At 47.9% G+C, this 22,055-nt stretch overlaps 1 protein-coding gene across 3 annotated transcripts in view; it reads left to right on the top strand.

The window, feature by feature from the left end:
• The window catches only part of LOC149858452 (rho GTPase-activating protein 6-like), a 77,893-nt gene that overhangs the window by 41,261 nt on the left and 14,577 nt on the right, over positions 1-22,055 (top strand). For all 3 annotated transcript variants that reach the window (XR_016443882.1, XM_090060479.1, XM_090060480.1), the window contains exons 5-7: positions 5,824-6,019; positions 7,755-7,810; positions 10,326-10,476. Coding sequence is in view for 2 of the 3 variants with exons in the window: in XM_090060479.1 (XP_089916605.1) it covers positions 5,824-6,019; positions 7,755-7,810; positions 10,326-10,476 (403 nt within the window). In the remaining variant the exon portion in view is untranslated. The remainder of the gene's footprint in view (positions 1-5,823; positions 6,020-7,754; positions 7,811-10,325; positions 10,477-22,055) is intronic.

Genomic DNA, 22,055 nt, shown 5'->3' with positions numbered 1-22,055 from the left:
TCCAGTACAGGTATGCTGCTATGTAGGAACCTGTACAGGATGGCTTTGTTCCCATGGGATTAGAACCCACAAGAAACCAGAGACACGGAGAGGAGGGCAGGTTTAAAAGCAGGAGGAGCTATACAGTGCCACAGCAATTAGAGGCAAGAAGGAGTGGCCTTTTCCTGGATCATTTGTTGCAGCAGATAATGGAGAATTTGGGAGGTTGAACTAGTGGCACAACATTGATGGCATAAAGCTGGGCAGATCCAGAGGAATTGGTCTTTTGTGCGGGGAGGGGGTGGGTGTCAGCAGCTAAAGGGAGTCTGTCCCTGACCTCAGTTATTTGTTTCTTTATGTGGAGGGTGGAGGTCAGCTATGGGATGCTGTGGGGAGGGGAATAGTGTTAGGGAGGGGGGCAGTTAAAACCCAGCCCCCACCTGCCCTATGATTGAGGGTTATGAGAGGTTGGGGGGATCTGTTTAGGAGGGTTTTTGAGGTGAAGAGGTTCCAGGGGGCCTTGAGTGGCTGGTTAGGAGGTCATGGGCACCATGGGGCTTTTGGGTGGGTCTGTGGGCAGAGGGGTGTGGGGTGAGGAGGGACTGTTGGGTGTGGGGGGATTTCATAGATTTCATAGACATTAGGGCTGGAAGGGACTTTGGAAGATGATCAAGTCCAGCCCCCTGCCCCAAGGGCAGGAAGTCAGCTGGGGTCATAGGATCCCAGCAAGATAAGCATCCAATTTGCTCTTGAAGGTGTTCAGTGTAGGTGCTTGAACCACCTCTGATGGCAGGCTGTTCCAGATCTTGGGGGCTTGGACAGTAAAGAAATTCTTCCTTATGTCCAGCCTGAAATGGTCTTGCATCCCTTGGGGCGCTCTGGTGAACAAACGTTCTCCCAGGTACTGGTGGTCACCCCGATAAACTTATAGGTGGCCATCAGATCACCCCTGAGCCTGGACTTTTCCAGGCTAAAGAGCCCTGTGGCTCTCAGCCTGTCATCGTAAGATCTGTTTTCCTGACCTCTGATCATGCGCGTGGCTCTCCTCTGCACTCTCCCAAGCTTCTCCACATCCTTTTTGAATTGTGGAGCCCAAAACTGGACGCAGTACTCCAGCTGTGGCCTCACCAAGGCCGAGTACAAGGGGAGAATGACATCCCGGGATTTGTTTGAGAAGTATCTATGGATGCAAGCCAGCATTTTGGTCGCTTTACTAGCCGCAGCATCGCACTGCAGGCTCATGTTCATCTTGTGGCCAATGATGACCCCCAAGTCTCTTTTTTCTGTAGTGCTAGCCAGCACAGCACTGCCGAGCCTATAAGGATGCTGCAGGTTTTTCCTCCCAAGGTGGAGGACCTTGCATTTTTCGGTGTTAAACACCATCAGGTTCTTGTCTGCCCATTTGCTGAGCCTGTCCAGGTCAGCCTGGATCACCCTCTTATCTTCTGGTGTGGATGCTTTACCCCAAAGTTTGGTATCATCAGCAATCTTGGCCAGTCCACTTCTGACTCCAGTGTCCACATCATTAATGAAGACGTTGAAGAATAAGGGTCCAAGGACAGAGCCTTGGGGGACCTCACTGGTCACAGGGCACCATTATGATTGCCTTCTGTCAATTACCACCCTCTGGGTCTGACCACAGAGCCAGTTCTCCAGCCAGTGGATCGTGGTGGACCCGAGGTCACAACTAGCCAGTTTGGCCAAGAGGTGATCATGGGGTACCAGATCAAAGGCTTTTTTGAAGTCAAGATATATGACATCAATCTCTTCTCCCTTGTCCAGGTGATAGGTCACCTGGTCGTAGAAGGTAATGAGATTGGTCAAGCAAGACCTACCCACAACAAACTCATGCTGGCTATCCCTCAGGATGTTAGCATTGGCCAGTCCATTAAGGATGGCCTGTTTAATAAACTTTGCTAAGATCTTCCCCGAGATAGAAGTCAGGCTGATGGGCCTATAGTTTGCGGGATGCACTTTCCTCCCTTTCTGGAAGATAGGCACCACATTGGCATTCTTCCAGTCTTCGGGCACTTCATCAGAGCACCAGGAGGTCTCAAAGATCTGTGCCAGGGGCTGGGCTATAATGCTAGCCAGTTCCTTGGGTACCTTGGGGTGTAGATTGTCAGGGCTGGCTGACTTGAAGGTATCCAGTCTCCCAAGGTGTTCCTTCATGAGGTCAGCATTGATGGAGGGCAGGGGATCTCACCTGGACCTTCCTGTCCTGTAGCGGGCATGGGCGTCCCATGGGACTGATGAAAGACTGACCAAAGTACCCATTTAATAGTTCGGCTTTTTCCTGGGCGTAAGTTTTCAGTTGTCCCATCTGGTTCAGCAGGGGTCCAATGTTGCCCTTGCTTTTCCTTCGGCTCCCCACATATCTGAAAAAGGACTTTTTATTGTCCTTGATGCTTGAAGCTAGTTGGAGTTCAGTTGCAGCCTTGGCTTTCCTGGTTTGCTCCCTGCAGGACCAGATCAGTGCAGAATATTTCTGCTTGGAGGTGAATCCCATCTTCCATCCTTTGTAGGCCTTTCTTTTTCACCTCAGGAAGTCTGCTAGATCCCTGGAGAGCCAGGGGGGTTTCTGTGCCCTCTTGCTGCCTTTCCTCCAAGATGGAATAGACTTAGCTTGTGCATTGAGGATCGCGCCCTTAAGGAGCAACCACTCTTTGTGGACTCCCCTCCCCTTGGGGTTGTGGTCCCTTCGGGCCTCACTGACAAGCCTCCTGAGCTTGTCAAAGTCAGCTTTCCTCAAGTCAAGGACTTCTGTGTTGCTGACTGACTTGCCAGCTTTACGGAGGATGGTGAAGGTGAAGGTGATTAGCTCCTGGCTGCTGTCACCTGTCCTGACCTGGTGGGAGACCAGTGGGTTGGTAGCGATCGATATGCTTGAGCAGGCGGGTACTAACGGCGACTAGGAGTCAGGTGGTCATTACACTCAGGTGGTTATAGAAAAGTTGTTTATTTACTTACGCTACTAAAGGTTGCAGTGTAGGTTGGAGTCTTGGTTACAGAGTTAGGCGTTGATTAGATCGATCGGGAGCTGCTAGCCTACCGAGGCTTCCGAAAGCTTAACGATGAGAAGACAGGCATGCAGGGTCGGGTTACACCAGGAGGATATTGGTGGCGGGAGACAGTCTACGTAGGTGGCCAGCATACGTAGTTGCTTTTGGGTTGCGTAGCAGTGTCTCTACCCAAGGTGGAGACAGTCTCTCTGAACAAAGGACGGGAAAAGTTTTTATAACTTTTCTTATTTGGTTTTACCTTGTGTTAGCCAATTATGACTACAAACGGATTCTTCTTTGTCTCTCAGGTTTCAACACAGGCTTTTCTCTCCTGGCAGCCCAGCCGTCAGGAAAGGGGGGGCTTTCTTTTAGTTTGTGTGGTACTGAGCCTGTTTGGTCACAAGAGGGCGAGCATGGCACATCAATCTGATCTTACAGTTTTAGATGGGCTAGTTATTTTGGGGCCTCATTCATCTGGTTGCCATAGGCACCGGTTTCTTCTTTGACGTCACGGTACTAGGGTCATATTCAATTCAAGGTTAGTTTCTCCTGTGTGGGGGTTTCAAGTGATCTGGATGGGGTACAGGCAAGGGTGTGCATGTGACGCTGTTGTTAACTTGTACTTGACATCACCCAGCTTCCCATCAATCACTAGGTCACCGATTAGGTCTTCCCCAGTAGCCAGTACCAGGTTGAGCAGCGCTTTGCCTCTCGTTGGCCCATAGACTTCTTGAGTCAGGTAGAGGTCATCCATGTACGAGAGGAAGCTTTGCAACTTCTTGGATTTTGCTGAGTGATCCTCCCATGAGATGGCTGGGTAATTGAAGTCACCTATGATAACCATGGTCCTGGAGCATTTGGCCTCAGCCAGTTCCCGGGCAGACTCCTGGTCAAGCTCTTGACTTTGCGGGGGAGGTCTATAGTAGACTCCCACTGTTGTGTCTCCTGTGCCGTGTTCCCCATGGATTTTAACCCAGAGGGTCTCCAGTCATCCACCCTGATTGCCAACATCAGCTTGCAGGGGCATGTAGCTTTCCTTAACATAGAGAGCTACACCCCCGCCCCTTTTATCTACTCAGTCTCTCCTGTACAAGGTATAGCCATCTATACCCCTGGTCCAGTCATGGGTGGAGTCCCACCAGGTCTCCATTATCCCTATGATGTTGTAATTATTTGTGTTAAGCAGTAGGACAAGTTCCTCCTGCTTATTCCCCAAGCTCCTGGCATTTGTATACAGGCAGGCAAGTGTCCCCTTGGGGGCTCTTGCCTTGCCCACAGATTATACCAGGGCTGGGGCAGGGGTGGGCTCCCTTAAGTGCCTTGGGCTGCTGGCTTTGCAAGGGTTGCTCAGCAGGCCAGCAGTGGCAGTAGTCCTCCCATCCCCCAGCGGGCTTAGTTTAAAGCCCGGTGGAGCAGGTCAGCCAGTCTGGCTGAGAAGCGCCTCCTCCCCAGGGGGGAGAGGTGGAGGCCGTCTCTTCCCAGCAGCTCGCTGCCTCTCTCTCCAAAGAGCGGGCTGTGGTCATGGAGTGGGATTTGAGGAGCAGAGAGGTTTGGGTCTTTGGGGGGTTGCTATGAGAATGAAATGGGGTGTGTGAGGGCATTGGGAGCATGAGGGATTGTGGGTAGGGGCAGGTGTGGGGGGCTGCAATGAGGTTTCAGTGCTGAGAGGGGCAGGGGAAGGTTGTATGAGGTGCAGGGGGTGGTAGTGAGGGGTCATGAAGGCCTGGGGTGTGATGGTGTGAGTCCGTGCAGGGTGTGGTGAGTTAATGGGTGTACTAAGCAGGCAAGATAGGACTTTGGGACATGAGGGGGATGGTGGAGTCTCATGAGGCTTGGATCACGGTGAGGTGGGGCTGAGTCTAGGGGACATGTAGGATAAGAGGGGACAGAGTCGAGCCAGGGGTACTTGAGGCGGCAGGAGCAATGCATAAAAAGCACTGAGGGGCACTTTGAGGCAATGGTGGAATGTCTGGGGGGGACCCACACATGTTGGGGTGCTGGGAGCAGTTCTCTCTGTGGCCAGAGCTGGCCCATGTAAACTCAATTATATTTGTTTTTGCTTGGATTCTTAAGCAGAATAATAGAGCCCTTACCCGTAGTATATTAGTCAAGGTTCTAGATAATTTTTAATTGGAGAAAAATATGCATTGTACTATGTGATGATGCACCACACCACCTGCACCCCCATTTTCCAAATCCTAGATCCACCCATGTCCTAACCTACACCTTCTCCCACAGTCCCCTTTCCCCTAACCTTATACATGCCCCCACTTCTCCCAACCCCACAGCCCCTGCCCAAACCCAGGCAAAGCCCAGCTGTAACAGGCTAGTAATGCCTCTGTCTTGTGGGTAGGGAAAGGGTGCAGACCTTGGGATGTGGAAGGTGCCTCACTGCTGGCTCACAAGGGGGCCTCAAGTGAGAGGGACTGTTGGAAGTACCACTAAAAGGATATGGGGGCAGTAGTCTCAGCCCTGATTGGGGCCCTTCTTTCAGAGCATCTCTTTTCCTGCATCTACTTCGGCTGCATTGTGGGGCTAGCCCAACTGCCTGAGAGGAATAGCTCTGGAGAGAGAGTGATATTTTTCTATCCAGCCCCCAGGTGTGCTGCTGTAATACAGTCTGGCCTCAGTTTGTCAAGAAGTGGGACAGCCCTGTCTTAGCAAAGGAAGTTTTGTGGTGATTTTCTTTAATGCAGAGGTTCTGTTGAGTCACAGTGGAACTTGTGCATGGTCAATGGATTGGTGATATGTCAGACTGTCCTTCCACAAAACACAGGCTGCTTATAAATTGAGGACTTCATGCACTTACCAGCGCACAAATAATTTTTGTGTCTGATTTCAGGGGGCAGTGTCAGTGGACTCCATTACTGATTTGGGTGACAACACTTCCAGGCTGCTGGAAGCACTGCAGCTGTCACATCCCAATGAGCTGGACCTTAGGAGAACTCTGGAGAGGAAAAGGATGTTAAGCCTCAACCCCATCTACAGGCAGGTTCCACGCATTGTGGACAGATGTTGCCAGCACATTGAAGCATATGGTAAAGCAGCTTTTCCCTCCACATGAACCAGTGCTTTTAGAGTGCTAAACAGTGCTGGGTGGTAGCCTGATATCAATGACAAAACGCCCTGTGAACTCAGGGCAGCATAATGGGGGCCTTAATTTCTATGACTTAATACACTTGCTTCTAGCCAGGAAGCTTTGACTTGTGAGCTAGCTTCTTAGGATGCAAAGTAAGGTAGAAGTCTAAGCTGAAGTTCAAGGTAAATGAGAAGTCTAATTCAGAGTCAAAGTAAGCTAGGGGTCAAATCCAGAATTTTAGATGAGCAAGGAATCAAGAAACTGTGACAGGGTCAGGAGCAAGCACCCAAATCTTTGCCTGGCAACCTGTTGCTTTCTGGAGCGAGCTTCTAAAGGCTGGAGTGGGTGGGGCCTGTTTCCTGCAGCCTCAAGAGACTGCTTACCCTAACTGGTCAGTTAGGATGAGCTTGGCCCAGGGCATGGGTATGAGCTCATTGCTCCCTCACATTAGGACTGGCTGGGCCCAGAGCATGGATCTGAGCATGTTACAGGTATATTATAATGGATGCTGCTCTTCAGAGAGATTCCAGGAAGTCTTGGGAACACATCCCTTCAGTTTCCTTTAATTTAAATCCCTCTTTCCAGCCCCTCTGACAGAAGTGGGAAGGGACAGAAATTGTCCTGCTAGCCTGCAGCAGAGACCTTAAAGATAGACAAATAGGCTCAACCAAAATAAAAGACATCCCAGCTCCATGGGCCTTCACTTATTTGTAGAACAGAAGCAAGATCTTTTCTGAGGTTCTAAAACATCCTGATACTGTTGAATGATCCTTCCTGCCTAAGTGTCGTTGCATGAATGGGCTGACAGAGGACACCTGCACAGCAAGTAGTAACTTAATCTCCAACCTCATCTATGACAAGTCATTTTTGCCATATACCTCAGTATTTGACAACGGCTCTAGAGTTGCCTTGAAACCCTGTCTTTCTGCCTAGATTTAATTTGCGAGTTTCAGGGTCAGAGGAGCTAGCAATGAAACTTGGAAGTTTCTCTGGGGCTTGGAATCTCAGAGATATCTTCACTACTCAGCAACTCCCACATAGAGAATATAGTACCAAGGAGACCCATATGAATAACAGCTATCTCAGGTTCCTGACCATTTCAAAAAGAAAAAAAATATTGTTTTTATACATATATCCTTTTATATTCCCAAATATATTGTGTTGTATGGTTTCAGCTTTTTGAAACAGAAATAAATTTGAGGGAAATTTGGAAATGAAAAAAATGTTTTGAAATAAAAATACAAACATTGTATTTGTTTCCCAGAGTTCTCTCTCCCAAGGTAAAAAAGGTCAGCAAAACTGACATGGATTCAACCACTGTTTTGTTATCATCAAAAGCTGCAGTTTTTTACTAAACAAAGTTTTGACCAAAAAGTATTCTAAATGCCAAGTCTGGGCATCCCCCTAGTAGCATAGAGAGAAAAAGTAAAGCTCTACTGGTGGGAGGCTAGAGACCTGGGATTTCATCCTAATTGCTAACAGTACCCCAGGGAGGGAGGCTAGTGACACAGGAGCAGCACAGGAAGAAACAGCAACAACCAAATATCTTTTAAGTTAGAGTTGAGCTATGTTTTTCCTTACATGTAAAAAGAAAGTTCTTGGGGTACCTATGTGGCCCAGATAAATCATAAATTTTGATATATGAAGACATTTGTTTGAATGCAGAGCTGCTCACCAACCTGCTTTCCTTTCAGGTCTACAGACAGTGGGTATCTTCCGTGTTGGAAGCTCTAAGAAAAGAGTTCAACAGGTGAAGTGTCCAGCTTATCAACCCATTTGAACAGGCACCACAAAAGGCTAAAGAGATAATGGGATGATAGGACATATAAAAAAAGACCTTGCTTATACTATACACATAACCAACTCTAAACATGGCTCTTTGTAGCTCCTTATTTTGCTTACACAAAAAAAGCTGTAGAGAGATACACATGTGTGCAGGAAAACTGTTCTGCCTGTTTGTGCCTTCTGTGTGTGCAGTAGCTGTCTGTGCCTTATGCATGTGAGGAATGAGGCTGAGTATGAAGTAGAAAGAACAAGATAAGGGAAAGGGGGAAAGAGAGGAGACTAAAGGCCAAGGGATTGAGATGAAAAAAGAAGGAAAGAGGCATATGGCAGTACAAGGGAGGGAGGAGCACAAAACAAAAGAGAGATCAGACTAAAGATTAGACACAAGGTCTGAACTAAAAGCTGGAGATAAGAAAGCCAAAGGCTGAAGAACATTGATATAATGCAGTTCAGAATACAGGAATTTAAAATAACATAGGCATGGTCTTGCAAAATCAGAGAATATAGTTCAGGGGCTGGGCTTCGGAAATTAGTGAAAAGGATCTGGGGAAGACACAGACCTAGAGCTACCAAACTGATCTAGAGCCCCTGGGAATTGACCTGGCCTGTGTTAGAATCAGAGCAGCCTTAAGGATTACAGTGCTCTAGCTACATTCTCTAATGTGTCCTGGGTGGAAAGGGTCCCACATGTTCAGTTAAAGGCACCAAAGGATCTAATCCCCCATGCCAGCACTTATGTTGCCTGGCACACCACACATGCATGGCAGGAAGTACAGTTGTGGGATCAGGGATCAGAACCCAGTCTCACCCTTTCTACAGCCTGTGCAGGGGGGAGCCCAGGATCATGATCCAGGTGCAGGTTTTGAAGTCCCCAGTGGGTAAAGCCTTCAGTTCCCTCCACCAGGAGGCTCCGATTCCTACTTCTCCCTGTCCCTCCCGTAGGGCAGCCTGAAGAAGAACTGGGGCTGTTCTGGCAGCTGGTGCTGACAATAAGTTGATTGTTGGTACTGGCCCTGGGGCAGCCTTCAGCTAATTGGAGATCTCCTCTGGAGTGTTACAATGCAGGTACCATTGCGGTCACAGCCAGGAAAAACTGCCCCACCTGCAGGGCTGCAGCACTCTAAAGCAGGCAGGAGACCTGACTTGGGATACAGCTCTCCCTGGTCCAGCCCCCCCCCCCCCTTCCCAAGCCAACTCCCCCTTACAAGCCAAAGGAATGTAGGACAGTTCCACATGTCCTGTGCACCTTTGTTTCTGGGAGTGCGGTGCAGGGTTGGACCAGGAAGGGCTACAGATGTAGCCAGCTCTCCTACCTACTTTGGGGTCATCAGAAAGCCCTAATTCAGGAGGAATGCATGTGTGCCACGACTCTCCCTGGTCTGGCTGTTCAATAAATATGTGGAATATTTTCACCTGGCAGTAGCAGCACCACTGAGAAACACTGAGGTAAGTTGAGCACAACAGTGGTTTGCAACTGGGGGTGTCAGCATGTTCAAAAAGTGGCGGTTGGTGCTCCGATTCTGAAAAGGTTGAGAACCACCACCTTGGACACATAAGAACTCTATTCAACTCTGATCAACATGTCTGAGTCAGATTCCAGAAGCAATAATAGAGTTTTTTGAAAGTAATAGTAAGAGACAGCCTTCTGATAGGGAGAGCTTCCCCTGCCAGCACAAACACTATGAGGGCTTGGACCCTTGCCTAAGAACCTTCCACAACAGACACGTAACAATTTGCAGAATGCTAACAGCTATTTGCATACAGAATATGTGAGACAGAATATTCTTCTAGATGTCTGGCAGATGGACAGGAAAAAATACAATTGCTGGATGAGATTCACATTAGAAAGAAGGTGGACATTTTTAAATGGGACACTTAATTATTAGAATAAATCACTTATCTTAGATGTGATGGTTTCTCTATCACTTAGCATCTACATGTGTTGCTATGGTGATGTTAAATCGTGATTTAATACTTCCTTTTGGAAGTACTAAATCACAGTGCAGTAACATCCTATATTGTACTGTATGCATGGCACACGGTTATTTTTAGCAGCTATTTTGCCGTAGTGGCATGTTATACTGGGGGAGTTCGTCACTGTAGCAAAGTAGCTGCTGGTCAGGTGTAGACACCCACAGACACTATGTTGCTGTAGCATATTGCTACGTCACCATAGTATCGTGTAGACATGCCCTTTTAGTCTTAAAATCAATATTAGATGTCTTTTTTTTTTTTTTAAAGGTCCCATCCCTTAGAGTAACTAGGAATTATGGCTGAAATGCACAGATGACAAAGAGGGTGATTATTCTTTTTGTAGAATCTAGTACTAAACCTGTCATCTCTGTGCTCTAATTCCATTCATGTCAAAGGGGACTCGATGCCTAGCACTGTCATATTGATAGACCTCTGACTGCAGTGGTTTTGCGGGGAGAAGGCACAAATTATTACTTTCCCTTTCTCTTTCCCTCTATGTCATTAAGCTGCGGGAAGAGTTTGATCAGGGACTTGATGTTTTCTTGGATGAGCATCAAAGTGTCCATGATGTGGCAGCTCTGCTGAAAGAGTTTTTCCGGGACATGCCGGATTCTCTGATTCCCAGAAAGCTCTATACAGCTTTTGTTAGCACAGCCTGTAAGTACACAAAACCACAGCCTACCTAACTGGACTGGGGACAAGGGGTCAGCGCTTCAGTTTCTTAAGGAAACATATGAACATTTTGTTCTTATGAAGGTAAAAAGTTCAATACAGAGTTCCCTTTGCTGGTTGTGTGTGTGTATGGAGTCATCCATGTGTGCAGGCTTATGCAGCCAGGAACAGAATTCCTACCAGTGTGTAAATACCCCAGATGCCATGTAGACAGCCAAAAATGGCCATTTAGATGACTGGGAAGGGACTGCCAGCCTTGGTGTCCAAAAGGTATCTGTGGTCCATGTCAGAATGGCAGGAGGTTTTGAGTGGAGTCCCTTGGGAAGAATAATCTAAGATACAAAAACAAAATGGGTGATACGTGGGTGAATGGCATCACTAAGGAGAAGGACTTGGAAGTCTTGGTAGATCACAGACTAGATATTAGGGGTGTGCAAAGCTTTGGTTGCCTTTTCGATTCAGAGGAGATTCGGCTCGATTTGGAGGCTGAATCACCAAATCTGAATTGAATCAGGAGACCAAAAAAACCCTTCAAATCAATTCAGGGCCTCTGAATCAATTTGGAAAAGGTTTGGAAAAAGATTAGGAGATTCAGAAGGCAGTCTTCCAGGGGAACAGAAACTGAGAAGAGGGAGGGGGAGCAAGGAGGGGGGGAGAGACTGACATCTGTAGCTGGCCAGTGACTGTGTTCTTTCCCTGAGTCCCCTTCCAATCACAGTGCTTTGGGGGAGGGACGTAGAAACAGAATAGAAGCCTTTGTCTGCAGCCTTTCTGTCCCTTTTGTGAGCTGTTTCTGCCTGAGCAAAAGAGGGGTGGGTGGCTGGCCCAGAAACAGGTAGGCAGGTGGAGATTTAATTGGCACCAGGAAGGCCCCCTGTTATATGCTACCATCTCTGCTGTTTTCATCCAAATCTGCCTTAACATACACAAGTGACATGAGTTCGGCTTTCAGCAGTTTGAGGTGTAGTTTCCCAGAAACCCCTGCACCTATCTCCTTGACACCTGGCAGGCTTTGTGCCCTCAGAAGGGGCTACCATCCTTGCTGTTTTCATTGAAATCTGTAAAAAAATGACAAAGTTATAGGTATTTCAGTGGTTCCCTATTATATATATCTATAGTTGAATCACCAAATCTTTCCGAATCAGCACTGAATCCCCCAAAGCTGATTCAGCTGAATCGATTCGGGACAGTGATTCAAATCAAATCACCATCCTCTATATTGGCTGAATCTGAATCAAATACTTTCCTATTTGAACAGGCCTACTCAATGTGAGTCTGTAGTATGATATAGCCACACAAGAGGCAAATGCAGTTTTGGAATGCATCAATAGAAGCATTAGGCACAAGATGTGGGAGGTGATAATGCCTCTCCACTCAGCACGGGTTTGGCTTCATGTGGAGTACTGTGCACAGTTCTGGGGTCCCTGTTTTATAAAGGATGTGGAGAAGTTAGAGAGGGTACAGAGATGGGCAACGAGGGAGATAAAGGCTTAGGAAGCAAGTCATATGAGGAGAGGCTGAAGGAGCTAGGCATGTTCAGCTTGTAGAAAAAGCGCTTAAGAGGGGACATGATAGTAAGCTTTAAATATTTGAAGGATTGCCATAAAGAAGACTCAAAGCACCTTTCCTGTCTTGCTGTGGAAAGTATTATGTGGGCCAATGGCTTGAATATGCAGCAAAGTAAGTTTAATTCGGATATCAGGAAAAACTTCTTCACTGTTAGAACAGTAAGGCAGTAGGATAGACTCTCCATCACTGGAGATGTTCAAGAAGAGGTTGGACAGCCACTGGTCAGGGGTGATCTAGCCTGTGTTCTACTTCTGAGCTAGTTGCCTTCCCCTCCCATTTCTGTTATGTGTCAGATGTTTTTAAGCCAAGGCTGGGAAGTTTGACTGGTGTGTGCCAGTGTTCTTGCTTAGCCCAAAGCTGGAGGTTCCTGGATAGAGGAACTTGCCCCTCCACACAGGGTCAGACTGATCACCCTATTTGGGGTCAGGAAGAAATTTTCCTGTCATGATAAGATTGGTAGGGACTGTGGGGGTCGTTGCCTTCCTCTGTAGTAGGGGTCATGGCCCACTACCTTGGATTTCTCAAGCTTATATTAGCTTTATGGAAGCAGAATGTTGGCTGCTGTGGTTCCCCTGCTTTACCTATGGCAGGTTAGGGTGTTATGTCTTGTGTTCTTTCAGGGTTTATGGTAGTTTAAGAATATCTTAGATTATTGATTGTATAGGGTGGTTTGGGTAGGGATGATCCTGCCTCAGGCAGGGGGTTGGATTAGATGACCTTCGGAGGTCCCTTCCTGCCCTACTTCTCTGATTTCTGTATCATTTTTATGCACAGCTTGTGCTCTGCCACTAGAGAGCCAGTGAGCAGGCATCTGCAGTCAGGGGAGGGCGCTGCAGGGTAAACACTGCAGATAGAGAAAGGGAATCTACCTTGGCAGGCTAATTTAGCTGACAAGGAAGTTGTACCTAGTGCTGGAGAACCTGAAGGAAAAAAGGCTGTTGGTGAACTACAGGAATCTTTGGGACCTTTGTTTCAATAGTGCCCTTCTTTGAGTTTAATGGAGAGCAAAGCAGAGCAGAGATGGCTGGAAGCACAAAGCCAAGAACACCACTGTGCAGCACTGGTGCAGGCAGAGGAGGGATAGTTGGGAGGTAGTGGTGGCTGGAGAGGAAGTTCCCAGGCCAGCGGTGCTATAGGGCACAAGACAGTAGCAGCAGGCTCCACAGCACAGTCCCTACTCAGCACACACAGATTCATGCATGTGTCTTGCTGGCTTTTATTGAACCCCAACCTAGAGTCCTCTCATCAGGCAGCCTCATCTGCCTTCATGCAGGCTATGTAGCTCCCTGAAGCCATTTTCCCCTCTCGGGTATGGTCCCCCTGGGACCTTCGGCTGTCAGCTCTGGCCCACCTCCAGGGAAGTCAGAATCCCTGGCCCTTGGCTCTCGGGCATCCCTCGCGGTGGGCCCCTGGCCCTTCTGACCAATCTGGTCCTGGTACTCTCTTGATCAATACTGAGTCTCTAGCCCCTCACTCTCTCTAGGGGTCCACCTCTGGGCCCTACACATAAAGGGGTAGCCCACCCAGTGATGGGGGCTAGGGGTTAAGGCACCCCAACCCACATTTCACCAGGGTGATCACTGGCCTGGCATTTCCTGGGGGCTCCCATACCACTGAGAGCCCCACCAGGCTACCCACTCCTAGGAGGGTGCAGTTTTAGGTCATACCCAGGACCAGGAGCCTCCTTACTATCCCCTACAGTGCCTCCCTTACCTCCAGATGAAACTCAGTAGCCCATTAACCAGGCAATGTTATTGCCTAACCCCTGGCAGCTAAGCTGGCCTGTTTATATGGACAGACCTGAACCTAAAATGGCTGCCCTTATTAGGCACCTGGTGGCCGCCAGCTCCAGGGCCTTAAAGTGGCAGGCACACACAGTGCTCTGCCACACAGGTTTGGGGGAAACTGTACCTCAAGCTGCAGACAAGCAAAACTCATGACATGGGTGACACTGTGAGTGTTAAGGTGCAGCAGGGTGAAAGCTGCACGCCTGCTAGCCCCTGCTGTGGCCACAAAGCCTGCCAGCTGTTAAAGAGATAGGTGCAGGGGCTTCTGGATTTTGCAGCCCTGTGCCACTAGCTGCTGACAGGCAGAACTCGTGTCATGGGTGCTTGTGCAACTGTGTTTGTCTTGGGGCACGAGGTGGGGGTCAGGAAACTACTGCAGGTCTGGCTGCTAGTCCCTGCTGAGGCCACAAAGCCTGTCAGCTGTTAAGGAGATGGGTGCAAGGGGGTTCTGGGGCCCTGCACCCCTAGGTGCAGATAGGCAAAACTCTTGACATGGGTGCTTGTGCAACTGACTGTCTGTCTTGGGCAGAAGCAGTTCCTGGCTCTGTATTGGTTCTTTCCTCTCCTTAGTCTGTGGTTTTCCTTGCTCATTAACTCATTATCCTAGCTAGCTACTATGTTAGCAATCAATCATGATTCACTCAGGGACCAGCTCAATTCACAGTAGTTAGCTAGGATAATGAGTTAATAAGCAAGGATTAACACCTATGAAACCACAGACTAAGGAGAGGAAGGAATCAGTTTCCCCAAATCCCCTGCACCTATCTCCTTGAAACTTAGCAGGCTTTGTGGCCTCCACAGGGGCTAGCATGCCTGGAGTTTTGACCCCACTGTGGCTTAACACATACACATGACACAAGTTTTGCTTACAAAATGTTGTGGTTCAGCGGTGCAGTTTCCCTGAACCCCTGCACTTATCTCCTTTAAACTTCGCAGGCTTCATGCCCTCAGAAGGGGCTACCATTCCTGCAAGTTTCATCCAAATCAGGCCAGAAATGACAAAGTTATAGGCTGTTTCAACCTTCCCCATTATAGCCTATGGGCAAAATGTTGAAACCGTGTCAAAATGGCAAAACATTTCCACTTGCTTTGTTTTGTTTCAAGGCTGTTTTGACTATATCTGTTCCATTTCAATTTTGCTGTTTCAACTTTGAAATGAGTCAAAACAGCCTTGAAACAAAACTGGGAGTGAAATTTTGCACAGCCCTAATAGGTATGTCATAGAATATGATTGTATGTTTGGTTTGCTGAATGTTTGTTTGGTGGTCTCTGTGTGTTTTGGGTGTGTGTTCTGAGCAGCTGGGAGTGCTGCTAGCTGAGTGATTGCTGCCTGTGTCTGACAGAAGCCCTAACAAGAGGGTGGAACTGGTCCAGGCCCAGCAGTGTATAAAAGGAGACTCCCTGAGTGACCAGGGAATGAGTGAATGGGGCAGCGAACAGGGCAAGTAGTTCCCAATCAGTTCACAAGTCAATTTGCCACCCCCTCTTTGAAGGGGAACCCTTAAGGCAAGCTCTTTTGATCAAGAGTAGCTAGAGTGAGTGTGTATGTGTCTGTGGTGTAAGCAGTTAACATTCAGGCATTCAACCAATGTTTAAGCCCCTTGCTTAACTTGAGTCCCAAGTGAGGGGGAGTTTGCTAGGGAGTTTGCCTGGAAACTCTCTCTTATCATCCTTTACTCTAAGCTTGGTGAAAGTAAGCAGGGAAAAAGGAACCTTTTGGGACCAAGGAGCAACGAACAGGCTAGCTTACATGTAAGTTTGCTAGGGAAGGTCTGCTTGGAAGAGGGATGGATTTAGAGACCAAGAGAAATGGCTAGAGGACATCACAATTCCAGGGCCATTGCTACTTTCAGCTGCCCTTTGCATGCACTGTGAGGTGTCTATCCAGGCAGGGCCAGTCACTATCAGTGCTACCACTGAGGTCCTGGTCTGGTGCCTTGAAGACTGTGGCTTGCAGGTTCCTTCCAGTGACAGCCAGGTGGGGCAGTGCCTGAGATGTGAGTGGTGCCTCCTTGTGGTGTTCATTAGGGAGCAGGCATGAGAGCTGCAGAAGGAGGTGGTAAGGCTCCAAACATCCTCTGCCTTGAGGACTTTATCAATTCTATGCTGAAAGAAACCTCTGAGACTGTTGAGGAAGGACTGCCAAAGGCAGTGCTAGACAAGGAACAGGACATGGACTTCCAGGGAGGTGGAAGCTGGAAACGTGTGACTCTGGCAGGAAGCAGAAATATTCATCCGCACCTGCAGTAGTTTGCCTGGGGAATAGATATGGAGCCCTCGCAATGGAGGAGGAGGAGCATATTATCGTGTTGGAGGATTACGGGCCAGGCCTCTCCAAGGTTGTAAGGATAGAGACCACTGCCACCAAGAAGAAGCAATGGGTGGTGGTTGTTGGAGACTCCCTTCTGTGGGGGAAGGAGACAGTCATCTGCCAGCCTGACCTGTTGTCTTGGGAGCTCTGCTGCTTATACAGAGTCTGGACACAAGATTTCACAGAAGGATTACCATGACTCATCTGGCCCTCTGACTACTATCCCATGCTGCTCATCCATGTGGGCACTGGTGCTGCTGCTAGGGAAGACCCTGAGGAGATCACAAATGACTACGGGGCTCTGGTTGCAAGGGTGAAGGTGTGTTCTCAAACCTGGTCAAAGGGAAGGACCCAGGCAGGAGCAGGTGCATCCTGCAAATCAATGCATTGCTGCACAGATGGTGTCATCAGCAGAGCTTTGCCTTCTTCGACTACAGGATATTCTTCAAAGAAGAAGGATGGCTAGAAGGAGATGCTCTTTCCTGTCTTCATCAGGTGGATCCCATCTTCTCAGACAAGCTCAGTAACCCAGTGAGGAGGGCTTTAAACTGGGTTTGCTGGGGAATGGAGACCGAAGTCCTGAGGTAAGTGGGGAAGTGGGTGACTTGAAGGAAGTGCAAGCACGAAGGGGCAATAGGCCAACTGCCCTGAGAAAGTAGGGGAGTTGGCTAGTTACCTCAGGTGTCTCTACATGAATACATGGAACCTGTGAAACAAGCAGGAATAATTAGAAGTTCTCTCACAGGTATGAAACTATGATGTAATTGGAATAACAGAGACATGGTAGGAGCTTGCATGACTGGAGCACTGTCATGGATAGGTACAAACTGTTCAGGAAGGACAGGCAGGGGAGAAGAGGAGGAGTTGTGCTTTATATAAAAGACCCATATGATTGCTTAGAGCTCTAGTATGAAACTGAAGACTGGGCCATTGAAAGTCTGTGTGTTAGGGTTGGAGGGGAGAGCAACAAATGTGATGTGATGGGGTCTACTAGTTTCCAATTGCAGGTCCTAGTTCTCATGTGAGACTTCAGTCACCCTGACATCTGCTGGGAGAGCAATACAGCAGTGCATAGGCAATCCAGGAAGTTTTTGGAGAGTGTTGGGGACAACTTCCTGGAGAAAACGTTGGAGAGGCCGACTAGGGACCATGCTCTTCTTGCTGTGCTGCTCACAAATGGTGAATAATTGGTGGGGAATGTAGTAGTGGATGGCTACTTGGGCAGCAGTGATCATGAGATGATTGAGTTTAGGATTCTGAGGAAAGAAAGGAAGGAGAACAGCAGAGTAAGGACCCTGTACTTCAGAAGAGCAGACTTTGATTCACTTGGGATCTTGCCCATCAGTTCCCTCTGGGAGGCCAGTCTGAGGGGGGAAAGGAGTCCAGGAGAGCTGGTTGTACTTTAAAGAAACCTTACTGAGAATGCAAGAATGATCCCAACACGCAGAAAGACTAGCAAGTATGACAAAAGACCAACTTGGCTTAGCAGGGAACTCTTCAGTGAGCTAAAACACAAAAATGAAGCTTACAAGAAGTGGAAACTTGGACAAACAATTAGGGAGAAGTATAAGAGCAGTGCATGGGCATGCAGGGATGAAATCAGGAAGGTCAAAGCATAATTGGAGTTACAGCTAATAAGGGACATGAAAGGTTTCTACAAGTATGTCAGCGACAAGAGGAATATCTGGGAAAGCGTGGGTCCTTTACTAAATGGGGGATACAACTTAGACAGATGATGCAGAAAAGTTTGAAATACTCAATAATGTTGTTTTCACCTCAATCTTCACAAGAAAGGTCAGCTCCCAGACTGCTGCACTGGCAGCACAATTTGGGGAAGAGGTGAGAAGCCAAACGGGGTGAAAGAACAGATTAAAGACTATTTAGAAAAACTGGACATGTACAAGTTCATGGACTGGGCAGGATGCATCCAAGGGTGTTGAGGGAGTTGGCTGATGTGATTGCAGAGGCACTGGCCATCATCTTGGAAAACTTATGGTGATTGGGAGAGGTCCTGGATGAATGGAAAAGGACAAATATAGTGGCCATCTTTAAGAAAGGAAGAAGGAAGATCCAGGGCACTATGGACCCATCAGCCTCACCTCAGTCTCTGTAAAACCATGAAGCAGGTTCTCAAGGAATCCGTTTCTAAGTACTTGGAGGAGATGGTGATTCGGAGCAGTCAGGATGGATTCACCAAGGGCAAGTCATGCCTGACCAGCCTGATTGCTTTCTGTGATGAGATGACTGGTACTGTGGCTATGAGAAGAACAGTGGAAGTGATACACCTTGACTTTAGCAAAGCTTCTAATATGGTCTTCACAACATTCTCACAAGCAAGCTGAAGAGGTATGGGTTGGATGAATGGCCTGTCAGGTGGACAAAACTGGCTGGATTGTCAGACTCAGAGGGTGGTAGTCAGTGGCTTGATGTGTAATTTCATGGACATTAGGGCTGGAAGGGACCTTGCGAGATCATTGGGTCCACCCCCCTCCCCAAAGGGCAGGAAATCATTTGGGGTGAGATGATCCCAGCAAGATAAGCATCCAGGAGTTTCTTGAAGGTATCCAAAGTAGGTGCTTACATCACTTCTGGGGGAGTCTATTCCAGACTCTGGAGACTCGGGTGGTAAAGAAGTTTTTCCTTATGTCCAGTCTAAAATGGTCTTCAAACAGTTTGTGTCCATTAGACCTTGTCTTCCTTTGGGGTGCCCTGGTGAAGAGACATCCTCCCAGTTCCTGATGTACACCGCTTACGTACTTATAGGTTGCCACCAAGTCACTTCTGAGCCTTTGCTTCTCCAGCTGAAGGGTCCCATGCCTCTCAGCCTTCCCTCATAAGGTCTGCTCTCTTGACCTCTAATGATGCATGTGGCTCTCTGGACTCTCTTAAGCTTCTCCACATCCTTTCTAGAGTGTGGAGCTCAGAATTGAATGCAGTACTCCAGCTACAGCCTCACCAAGGCCAAGTAAAGTGGGAGAATAACTACTTGGGTCTTGCTTGAGATGTATTGGTACATGCAAGGCAGAGTTTTATTTGCTTTGCCAGCTGTGGCATCACATTGGAGGCTAATATTCATCTTGTGATCAATCATGACCTCCAAGTCTATTTTGGTCATGGTGCTAGTAAGTGTAGCACTGCCGAGCTTGTAAGTATGACTGATTTGGGCTCTTTCTCCCAAGGTGGTGCAGCTCTGTGTTGAATGTCATCAGGTTTTGATCTGCCCACCCTGTGACCCTGTCCAGGTTGGCCTGAGTTGCCAGCCTATCCTCCAGCGTGACCACTTCCCCATAATTTGGTGTCATCTGCAAACTTAGCCAGTTTGATTCTGACACCCGAATCTAGATCATTTATGAATATATTAAGAGTACTGAGTCCTGGGGGTTGCTACTGGTCACCATGTTGACTCGGTTCCATTGATATCACTCTCTGGGTCCAACCATGGTGCCAGTTCCCCAGCCATTGGACAAAGTTGTCAGGGCCACAGTTCCCCAATTTTACCATGAGGGCATCATGGGAGACCAGGTCAAAGGCTTTTTTGAAATCCAAATATATGACATCAACCTCTTCTTTGTCCAAGTGACGCGTCACCTGATCATAGAAGGAAATGAGGTTGGTCAGGCAAGACCTACCTACAACAAAGCCATGTTGGCTCTCTCTCAGAATGTTGCCTTCCATTAACCCGTTGTTGATGGATTCTTTGATAATTTTTTTCCTAGATCTTTCCAGGGATTGAGGTCAAACTGATTGGCCTGTAGTTCCCTGGATCTTCCTTCCTTCCTTTCTTAAAGATCGGCACCACATTTGTTCTCTTCCAATCTTCTGGGACTTCTCCCAAGTACCATGAGGTCTCAAATATCCTTGCCATTGGTCATGCTATGATGTCAGCCAACTCTTTTAGCACTCTTGGGTGCATTCCATCTGGGCCAGCTGACTTGTCATTGTCCAGTCTCTCAAGGTGTTCCCTCACAAGATCCTCACCAATTATAGGTGTATGATCACCCTTACCCTGGTAATCCTGCATCCTATCTGGCAGGGTGATCTCTGTGGGCTGGTGGAAAACTGACACAAAGTAATAATTGATGAGATGAACTTTATCCTGGGTGCTGGTTATCAGTTGCCCCATTTGGTTCAGCAGGGGTCCAACGTTGCCCTTTTTTTTTTTCTGACTTCCCATGTATCTGAAGGACTTTTTTTATTGTCCTTGATTCCTGTAGCCAGTTTGAGTTTGGTTTCAGCCTTAGCCTTTCTGGTCTGCTTCCTATAGGTGCGTGCCAGTGCTGCATACTCCTCCTTAGTGGTATTTCCTGACTTCTGTCCTTTATGAGCTTCACTTTTTAGATTCAGAAGGTACATGAGTTTCCTTTTGAACCAAGGGGGTCTCCCAGCCCATTTGCTATCTTACCTATGGGCTGGAATGGACTTCCCTTGTGCTTTTAGGATTGCATCCTTAAGGAGCAACCACTTATCATGGACTCCCTTCCCTGTCAGATCATGATCTTTCAAGGCTTCAACAACCAGCCTCCTGAGCTTGTGAAAGTTAGCTTTCCTAAAGTCAAGAATTTCTGCATTGCTGACTGATTATCCAAGCTTTGTGATGGATAAGGAAAGTGATAAACTCATGATCACTGCTGCCTAGCTTCCCTTTGATGCTCAGGTCACTCATTAGATCATCCCCTTTGGCCAGAACCTGATCCAGCAGTGCCTTACCTCTTGTTGGCCTGTAGACTTCTTGAGTCAAATAGAGCTCATCAGTGCAAATGAGGAAGCTTTGTGACTGATCATATTTGCTGAATGCCCTTCCCATGAGATGTCAGGGTGGTTGAAGTCATTCATGACGACCATGCACCGCAATTGTGTAGCCACTACCAGTTCCCTAGAGAATTAGTGGTCAAGCTCTTCCTCCTGGTTAGGAGGTCTATAATAGATTCCTAGAGATATATCCCCTTCACTACGTTTTCCTTGTATTTTTAACCCAGGGGGTCTCATTGCCCTCCTTGGGTGCCAATCTTCACTTGTAGGGAAATGTATTGCTCCTTCACATGGAGAGCTACACCCCCACCCCTCATTACAACATGATCCCCCCCGGTACAAGGTATAGCAATCTACACCTGTGCAGATTCCATAGGTGGAATCTCACAAGGGCTCCATTATCCCATTAATTGGTAGCTAGTATCAAGTGGAGTACCCTAGGGGTTGCTTCTGGGACTGGCTTTGTTCAATATCTTCATCAGTGACCTGGAATATGGGATGGAGTGCACCCTCAACAAGTCTACAGATGACACCAAGCTGGGGCAGGGTAGTGGATACTCTGGAGGGTAGGACTAGGATTCAGACAAATTGGTGGATTGAACCAAAAGAAATCTCATGTTTCAATAAGGACAAATACAAAGTCCTACACTTAGGATGGAAAAATCCCATGCACCCGTACAGGCTAGGGATCAACTGGCTAAGCAGCAACTGCAGAAAAGGACCTGGAGGTTATAATGAACAGTAAGCTGAATAGGAGCCAACAGTGTGCCCTCGTTGCGATGAAGACTAATTGCATACTGGGCTGTATTAGCAGAAGTGTTGCCAGCAGATCAAGGAAAGTTATTCTTCCCTTCTACTCAGCACTGGTGAGGCCACTGCTGGAGTACTGTGTCCAGTTTCGTGCCCCTCACTACAGAAAGGATGCAGGAATAATGAAGACAGCCCAGTGGGGGGCAACAATAACAACTAGGGGGCTGGGGCACATGACTTCTCAGGACAGAGTGATGGGACTGGGCTTATTTAGTTTGGAGAGGGGACTTAATAGCAGCCTTCAACTACTTGAAGGGTGGTTTGAAAGAGGATGGTGCTATACTATTCTCAGTGGTGGCAGATAGCAGAACAAAGAGAAATGGTCTCAAGTTGCAGAG

This window comes from Crocodylus siamensis, chromosome 8, assembly GCF_052110815.1.
Source record: "Crocodylus siamensis isolate JL-2025a chromosome 8, ASM5211081v1, whole genome shotgun sequence".
NCBI lineage: Eukaryota > Metazoa > Chordata > Crocodylia > Crocodylidae > Crocodylus > Crocodylus siamensis.
The sequence above is the reverse complement of the archived record's forward strand: the minus strand, read 5'-3'. Positions and strand labels throughout refer to the sequence as shown.